At 35.6% G+C, this 9,098-nt stretch overlaps 2 protein-coding genes across 2 annotated transcripts; one reads left to right on the top strand and one right to left on the bottom strand.

Annotated features, from left to right (window-relative positions):
* Positions 1–2,423: 2,423 nt before the first annotated feature.
* LOC132274222 (mogroside IE synthase-like) lies at positions 2,424–3,575 on the bottom strand. Its single transcript, XM_059775452.1, has 2 exons — positions 3,492–3,575; positions 2,424–2,840 (listed from the first exon to the last, which is right to left on the bottom strand). The coding sequence occupies exons 1-2, from the start codon at positions 3,573–3,575 to the stop codon at positions 2,424–2,426; spliced, it is 501 nt and encodes a 166-aa protein (XP_059631435.1).
* A 241-nt stretch (positions 3,576–3,816) lies between these two features.
* Positions 3,817–5,270, top strand: LOC132274213 (uncharacterized). Its single transcript, XM_059775442.1, has 3 exons — positions 3,817–4,214; positions 4,283–4,895; positions 5,151–5,270. Exons 1-3 carry the CDS (start codon positions 3,817–3,819, stop codon positions 5,268–5,270), a joined length of 1,131 nt encoding a protein of 376 aa, XP_059631425.1.
* Positions 5,271–9,098: the final 3,828 nt, after the last annotated feature.

Raw genomic sequence — 9,098 nt, 5'->3', positions numbered from 1 at the left:
AAATAATTTTTCAAAAATTGAATGATATTATGTGAAAATTCATTATCATAAATGGAATTACCATTAATTTAATAAATACACCATGTGAAAGTTAGATTTAATTTTTATATTTATTTATTTATTATTATTAACACGTTAATTCAAAGAGCTGGTCACATTAAATACATGTCACCTCTTGTGTTTTGAATCCGTTTGTCCAACGCATTTCTTGCCTCAATTTTTTTTTTTTAATTTGAAATATTTGATTTTGTTTTTAAGAATTTTGGATTTTTTTTTTTCCAGTAATTAGAATTTTGGATTATTTAAATATTTTCATTGTTTTTAATGATTCTCAAAAAGAAAAACTAAGAACACAAACACGCACTTTTCCAATTATGGAAAGGGTGGCCCACAAGATCAATGTCATCGTAGTCCATTAGTCCAACAACTACCTTTTTGTATTTATTGGCTATCTGTTACTATATTATAAGTAAGAAGAGAGGGCTTTTTATTGATTTATTTTAAAATTTAATGTTTGAACAAGAGAGCCAACATTAGGCCACACGTACTTTAGCTTCTCTCTCTAGACTCATATATTTTCTCTCTCTGCCCTCTCACCACAGGTTGAAATCATATGTTATGTGGTTGCCCAACAACCACCTCAATCCCCATCTCTTTCTCTCTCTTGATCAGCCAATATCTTCTCGTTTCATAATTTCCTCTCTTCTCAAGCTTTAAAATCAAGTTTGTCCACAAATAATCTGCCACCAAAGTCTATTACAGTACCATATTAAGTAATATTTTAGCTTCATTTAAAAATTGAAAAAATATCACTTGCAATCAAATTATACTATTATTATTATACTATCAATAAATTTTTTTTAATTTTAAAACTATCACCATTTTTTTTTTGTAAGTTAAAAAAGCATGAATAAAGTTACAACAAAGACATAAAATAAAAACAAAAATTTTAATTAGTGGTAGTGAGACGTTTCAGCAGTGAAGTGATTTTTATTTTGTTTGTTATGGTCGCTATAAAAAGTGCATAAAATTTTCTGTTATATATTACATCTTTTATATATTAATATTATATTTAAATCAGTTTAAATTAACCTTAATCCGATATACAATTTATTAATATAAGGGATAATTATCTACATAAAACCATCAATACAAAGACCAACAAAAACAAATGAGAGAGAGAGAGGTCATGAGGTTGTAGTGGCTAGGAAAAATGATAAGTTCATGTCAGTTACAGGTCAATATGATCAAAACATTCATACCACATGCATTGCTCAATGCACTTCAACTTACGGATTATCAGATGATCAGACATGTATATACGCAATGAGTTATACTTGTACATGGATGGTCCCACAAAATAAGTTGACTCAGGTCAATAGCTAGTCAAATTGAAAAACAACTCATATATACATGTCTGAAGACATACACACAGTCACACACATAGTCACACTCATAAATACACGTCTGAAAACATGCACACATAGTAAGCAAAATCTGTATTCTACAAAGAACCTACTGAAGAGACTCTGTTGTTCCCAAGTCCCATCATCTCTCTCTTCTCTCTGTCCTTAAATCTCTCATTTTCTTCTCTCTTCTCTCTGTTATTGTGATCTTCACAACCAAAACCACCAACAGCTGAGGTTTCGGCGTTTGACACCCTATTCAGGTATAATTTATTTACAGCCTAAACTCACCTGAATGGCCTTAAATTTTACACACACAAACAGAGACGTGGATTCGTTGCAAAAAAACAAATGTTATTGATGTCTTTTCTCTCTGTTGTTTAATGCAGACTGTTCTTGGTGTTAATTATTTTCTCTCTGTTATTTAATGCTGACTGTTCTTGGTGTTAATTCTAAGTGGTGATCGGTTCTGGACACTGCGTTTAGAAATACAGATAGGAATGTAAGCCATTTCATTTCTAATTGTCAAGATTTGGGAAGTAGTTTCAAGTTGGCTTTTGTGAAAGTAGTTACAAACACAGAAATTGGTATTTTGTGCAGTGAACTTTGAGCTTTCTTCTGTAGTTTGAGGGATGTCTTAAATTTTTTCATAAAATACGTACTACCCTTCTCTAAGAGCATGATAAGTAGTAGGGATGTCTTAAATTTATTAAATTTATGATGAATTGGGTTCGGACATTAGAACACCACAAACAACCTTTCTGTAATTCTTATGCATTGAACTTTTTCCTCTCCCAAAATTAAGCACCATACACACACACACAGACATTTACAAAAACAGAAAGCAACTCCATGAAACATATCAGATAGTCAAATGCACTTGGATAAATCAGCAAGTTTAGAAATAGCTCTGTGAGCAGCATATTTTTCTTCCTTTACGAGCAAACATTGTAAGCACGTACCATTTATCTCTTCTGCTCACCTATATAGATTAGCAAGTTGTCTACACTGCCATTTTTAGTAGATTAAACCACTGTGTGTAACAAAGCACCCTACTGATTCATGAGCTAACACCTCTAGCTGTTGGCTCCATGTCACAATTAGACCTCTTTCGGATACATCATCTGTGAACTTTTCCGGGAGCTTGGCTTCTTCAGATGCCCTCACAACCCACAAGAAGTAAAACATGCTCTCCTTCAATCCCCAAGCCACTTCTTCCATTTGCTCGGCATCAACTTCTGCCATGCTACCAAATGCTACATAAAAAGAGCCTCTTGGCTTTTCATTAAGCCAGTTAATGCACATAGCAGCCTTTGGCTTGAAGAGATTGATATCATGGTCTGTATCGTCTTCCATCCGCTTATCCAGATACATGGATGGAAGGGTTGGCCCTATTGTCCTCACACACCAAATTTTCTCCATCCAATCCGCCGCCTAGATATAAATATATAAAACGATTCTTATTAGAGAAAAATGCATGCATTAGTTAAACATATATAGCAATTAATAAACTAAACCTCTTTTTTCCAATTCATAGAAAATATTGAAAAGCACCAAAGCTCGATTCATAGGAGAACAACATAGGAAATAAAGAGTACAACAAATGAGAGAACAGTAAAAGCAGCAGATAAAGAGGATAAGCAGTAGCATCATAAGCTAGAGGTGGTTGAAGAGAGTGCATAAATTGGGATTACACCCGATTAGATTACAATGTTGAGGTGGTCTTATTTTAGGATAAGCAGATGCCATAGATTTATGAGATTTAACAACTGTGGCTGCCAGGACAAGTCTATGGGAAAGGTGAAAAACATGATTAGTCCAAGCAGGGGCGAAGCCATGAATCTCCATTTGAGGGGGCCGAAGTAGATGAAGCTAAAGCAAGTAGGTTTTAATTTTGTGGTTAATAAGCTTTTGAAAATGACTCCAGATTGTTGAAGAGAAAAGAAGGGGTGGGAGTGGGATACAAGGGCTGCAAAACAAAGGTAGCATTAATGAAGGTACCAAATGTGCTTTGTTATGGCTGCTCTATTTAGATTAGCCAAGTCCACCATTAAGCTCAGGGGTACAGACAAGTGGACATGTGACCATAGAAAGTTTCTGATCAGTGGATTCATCCAATAAAGCTGCAAACTGTAGAGGATAGCTGCAACCTGCTAGCATGAGAGCCATGATCAATGGGAGATTCTTCCAGTGTTTTTATTAATAAGTTGTTGCAATATTGTTCCGGTGATTTGAAACTTTCATATTATATATATATATATATATATATATATATATATATATATATATATATTCTGTATATTATCTGTCTAGCCGAAGCATTACCTACAATATATTAAATCTGCAAGCAAACGAGCCAAAATGTGTCTCTATTGGTCCTCATTATAGAGGAAGACTGGAATACCAATATATGGAGACTATGAAACTGCAGTATTTGAAATCATTCCTTCAGCAAACAAATGAGGTCATTGACAAATTTGTGACTGCTATGAGGTGTGCAAGTCCCAAGCCAATGCAACCAGGGACATGGTATGCAGATCCAGTCAACATCAGTGAAGATGAATATGTTGAGATGCTAGTCGTTGATGGATTATTCATAATTGAGCTTTTTAGGCACAGTGGGGGTCAAACTTCAAAGGGATTAAGTAATAGCAAAATGCTGAAGCGTCATATCTATCAAGAGGTTGTGCTTGACCTCATCATTTTGAGAAATCAATTGCCCTTCACCATCCTCCTCAACTTAATTATACCATCTGATAAACCCTCCCATGGAACAAACATTGGCAAATCTGGCCCTCCATTTTTTCAGTAACATATTGAAAGAGAGCGTTTTGCTGCCAAAGGATAATGATTCTGCCATGATTTTGCTCCCCCAGAGAAGATGACTATGATGAGTCAGGTTTTGAGCACTTATTACAGTTTCTGCATTATATGTTGAGTCATACATTCATACCTGCTACAAATTTGAAGATCAGGAACAATAATTTGATGACAATGAAGAGCAACAAAGAGCTGCAAGAGGCAGGTATCAAATTCCAAATCCCTGCAAATGCTAACTCCCAATTCAACAAAACATTTCAAAATAAAGTGATGGAGCTTCAACCATTGTTTTATAAAAATGACACACAGAAAATATTGAGAAACTTCATTGAATTTGAAATGCATAACGAGGAATCGCTGGAAAGACTTCCTTTCTGCCACTATGTGACATTTATGAATCAGTTAATTAAATCTGAGGAGGATGTTCATCAGCTGGGTCTATGTGGCATCATCATTCAGAGTGTAACAAGCAACGACAAAGCAGTGTTAGCTATGTTCAATTACCTTTCTGAAAGTGTTGGCACAAACCATCTACAATCATATTATTTGGAGATAGTTGATTCTGTGACCGAACACTCTGCAAAACGCAGGAACACATGGCTAACCAAGTTGAAGGAATACTTTGATGGTCGATGGAGAACAACCTCAACCATAGCTGCTCATTTTTTGGTTATCTTCGCATGTTTACAAACCATCTTTGCAATTCTTTCATACCTTAAACAGTAATTTGGAATACTTGTAAACTGCATATGTTTGTTATCTTAATTCTTAAGACTTATATGCTATATGTTAATCCATTGAGACATGCATCTTCAAGCTCACTACACGCTGATGGCCCCTGCTAGTTTACTAAAAGGTCATAGGTCAATCTGTGCTTACAAATGGCCACCCTTTCGAATGTTTTTCTTTTTCTTTTGTTTTTAGTTTCTTTCTTTGGGATGGCCTTTAGGAGGCTTCATTGGGGTAGAGAGCTCGCACATTGCTGCAAGTGACCTGGAAGCTAGGTTTGCTGTCCTTGAAGGTGATCGATTTTATAAGAACTAGGCGGGGTCGTTCTGTTTCTGAAAATTCTTTTGTTCCTTTCTAGCCAACTAGCATGGACACAGGCTGCTAAGGCAAGTTTGTGGCCTAGGACAAGGGGTGAGGAGGTCCAATTGGATCATGTCCATTGGACTTGTTGAAATTATTGATCCAGAAATTGTTGGAGATAACCAGACCTTCTCAAACACACTGATGTTAAACAAAATACAGACTTTGAGGCGTATATTCACTTTCCTTAAAGTGTTATTTGCCCCCACTCAAATTGAGTTTGTTAACGGGTTCTGTAGCAAAACACTCCCAGGATACAACAAAGTCTGAATTCCTTCAGTTAGCAATACTGAAGGAATTCCCTAAACACTCGTTGAAACTGTTATGACTAGAAAACACAAGAAAGAGAGTAGAAAAGTATGTCTAGAATGTGTGACACCATCGCTATTTATAAACTATCAAAAGTTGCAAACCAAAAGTCACATATCTTCTGAATAGTTGTAACCTATTCAAGAGTTGCAACCAAAAGTCACATATCTTCTGAATAGTTGTAACCTATTCAAGAGTTACAAACTAAAAGTCATATACCATCTTAATAGTTGCAACCTATTCAAAATGTGTAAACCAAAAGTCATGTATTATCTGAATGGTTGCAACCTAAAATAAAAAGTCACACACATACACACATATATATTACAATATATTTAACAGGACTAAAGAGGGCCAGCTAGGAGGGAGGATTTTTACAGCAAATGGATTGAAAGTGAGTTCAAATAGAGTTGAGAGTAAGGGCATTAAAGAAAGAGGTGGTTGAGGAATTCATTGGCTGACAAGTAAACTATGCATGCATTAGGGGAGGTGAGATGACTCATACTGGGAGAATCAAGGGTGACAAGATTCTGAAAAATAAGGAGGCATAGAAGAAAGCTGTGTTTGGGTATGTTGTGCTTGAACCATGCTAGGTGACGCCAAGGAAGGTCTGGGAGTTTAGGACTGATGGACTACAGTGTGTGAGCTCGAGAGAAGGATGATGATGGGGATGGGAGCCATTTGGAAGTGTCATGGGAAGAAGAATTAATGGATGAGAAGAGAGGTTTCTGAGTTCAGGGATCAACTTCCCCTGCGTTCTCCTTCTCAGTCAATAAGTGGAGAATTGGTTGGTTACTTCTAGGGGGTCGTCAAAGTCCTCTTACAAGGGGACACCCCCACCCCCCTCACCATCACTTTTTTTTTTTCATTACCAGGGAACTATTTCCTTCCATCACCAAAGCTTCCATATATTCAAATCTATTGTGCAAGGAGCTCTCCCTCGCACACATAAACTTTGTAGTCGGATAAGGCCTAAAAGCTGCATTGGACCTCACCATAAACTATTAAAAAAAGCCTACTGTTCCTACTGCCATTGAGCTTCAAATCTTAGCAATTTTTGGGTTCGAGAGGGTGGTTTTCCCAATGATTTCTACCAAATTAAAGGCAACTGCTTTCTTTCTTTCATTCCTTTTTTTTATTTTATTTTATTTTATTTTATTTATTTATTTATTTATTTATTTTTTTAACGATTTTGAAAAACAGAGCAGAGGTAGCAGCACCCTTAAGAAACAAACAGAGATGACTAAAATTTGATCAAGAGCCAGTAAACTAACTAGCATTTTCGTCAAAATAGATCATTATTTCACTGAACTCATCACTAAAATAGATAAAAGAAGACTAAACAAGATACAACTATCCTCCATTTCTTCTTTTAAGGTCCTGATTCGTTTTTACCATCATATGGAACTGCTATTCTACCAAGCTACTAACGAGAGCATTAAACTATTCTAATATTTGAACCTGTAATTAAAACATAAAAAAAATTGGAAAGAGGATAAAGTCCTCTGCCAAAGCTTAATTAAGACTACAAGAAGGCCTCTGCCAAAGAGAGGGAAGATAAAGTCTAGGATTTCAGCATGCACTTTCCATTCCTTTGTTTCTGTGCCAGAGAGAGGGAAGATAAAGTCTAGAACTTCTCAAGAGCCTCTTCAAATCACCAAAGTTGTAGAGACAAAAGCTATCGGAGTGAGACCAAATACGTAGATCACTTTTTAAGCTGAGCAATGATAGGTTCAAAATCTTCAACTAGTCCCTCTTCACCAGAATTGTAATGTTACCGATTTTCCTTATTTTCTAATTTCTGGAATTTATTTGATTTTTCTGAATTATTTTAATCATTGCCTCGTTTTGCGTGCCATGCGGGCCCCGAGGGGTGTTTTGGTCATTTTTTTTTTTTACCCGAGGGTTTTAGTAGTGTATTTTTAATTATTTTAAGTCAATTAAAAGTGACAGTATTATTTTTAGAATTTTTGGAGGTCGGGACGATTTCCGGATTTGAGAACTTCTCTAAGTTTTGTCATTTTAAGAAAGGGCGTAAAGGATTTTTCTCACATATTTGTATACATCTATATCTATATATTAGAGGTAGATATTTGTGGGGGTAAGAATAGCATTTCATTGAAAGAGGAGGGGCATTATAGTAACTTGGCTTAAATTGGAAATCACTCAAATTGTGACACTTGGCACAACCTTGGCCATGGAAGATGAAAAATGGCCATTTGAAATTTGAATTTTCACAGGTTCAATCGTCCAAATAAATCACTCTTGAGGTTCGGTCGACCGAATTGGTTTGAGGATGGCCATCATACTTATTTCAGTAGACCGAAGGATTCTTGTTTTTGTTTCGGTCGACTGAAACTGCTTCCTCCTTTGTTCAAAACCATTCTGTGAGAATCGGACGAGTCGATGTATTTGGTCTCTCTATTTCGGTAGACTGAAACTCTTAAAATAATTTTTCATCTACTTAGTTCGGTAGACCGAACTGAGTTGGTGTTGCATTTCGGTAGACCGAAATACTATAGAAGCTGTGATTCAGACTCATTGATAACACCGGTCGATCGGTTTAAATTATCCTTCCATTTCGGTCGACCGAAATGGAACTTCATCTTTAGGAACTTGTTTTGATGATATATTGAACTTGGTCCTATGTTCTTTAGACTTTATGGATGAGTTTCTATCCATGATTTTCAGAGTGTGAACTTCAAGATGTTTATACATGTTTTAACAAAGGTTTCCTAAAAACTCACCATCCTAGCTAACCCCATTGATGAGATCTTGATACCTTCTCTTGAATCTTGATTCCTCTTTGTCATATCTTGATGATGCTTTTTTCCTTTGAGCTTTAATATGTAATGACTTATCTTGATGAATACTTTTGATCTGTAATTTTGCTCAAGGTAGACATTAGTACACATAAAACATCATTAATGAATTATGATCATCAAAAGCCTTAGATTCAAGGTCAACACAAATTACAAGTAATTCAAACTTTGAAAATAAGCTATTTTATTTACATTAAATACAAAAGGGTAATACAGTAATTTGATTATCATCATTTCCTTTCTTTTCTCTCCTCTATTTTATCCAAACAACAATATTATGCATTCCTTTCTTTTCTCTCCTATCTATCCAAACATGAATATAAATTATAGCTATTATTTCCTTTCTTTTCTTTTCTCTCCTGTGTATCCAAACGAAGCCTGAAGTCTAAAGACAATGACCATATAGATGCCGATGGCCTTAAATCTCACTCACAAATATTTGGTTTGGTTCAATCCGTATTCCACATCAGATCATTCGGTTCGATTCAATCTCTTTGTTTCCAGTTGAAGCCCTAATACCTCACTCTCACTCTCACTCTCACTCTCACTCACATTCGGTTCAATATTTGTATTCGACATCAGATCGAATTGCTCCAAGTATTTCTTTCTCTTTATATATATCGATATTTGGGTTTATTTATCCGAGTTGATC

This window comes from Cornus florida, unplaced genomic scaffold (assembly GCF_030987335.1).
Source record: "Cornus florida cultivar Cherokee Brave unplaced genomic scaffold, ASM3098733v1 CherokeeBrave_3.0.0_Hap2_Chr01, whole genome shotgun sequence".
Classification (NCBI taxonomy): domain Eukaryota; kingdom Viridiplantae; phylum Streptophyta; class Magnoliopsida; order Cornales; family Cornaceae; genus Cornus; species Cornus florida.
The sequence above is the reverse complement of the archived record's forward strand: the minus strand, read 5'-3'. Positions and strand labels throughout refer to the sequence as shown.

What these genes read in the sequence shown, in the direction of transcription:
- LOC132274213 (XM_059775442.1), top strand. Translation starts at nt 3,817, where the DNA reads ATGGAGACTATGAAACTGCAGTATTTGAAATCATTCCTTCAGCAAACA. An exon ending in TCTGGCCCTCCATTTTTTCA is followed by an intron (nt 4,215 to 4,282) that starts GTAACATATTGA and finishes TTGCTCCCCCAG; the next exon opens with AGAAGATGACTATGATGAGT. An exon ending in CCATAGCTGCTCATTTTTTG is followed by an intron (nt 4,896 to 5,150) that starts GTTATCTTCGCA and finishes TTTTGTTTTTAG; the next exon opens with TTTCTTTCTTTGGGATGGCC.
- LOC132274222 (XM_059775452.1), bottom strand. Translation starts at nt 3,575, where the DNA reads ATGGCTCTCATGCTAGCAGGTTGCAGCTATCCTCTACAGTTTGCAGCT. An exon ending in CTGATCAGAAACTTTCTATG is followed by an intron (nt 2,841 to 3,491) that starts GTCACATGTCCA and finishes ATTTATATCTAG; the next exon opens with GCGGCGGATTGGATGGAGAA.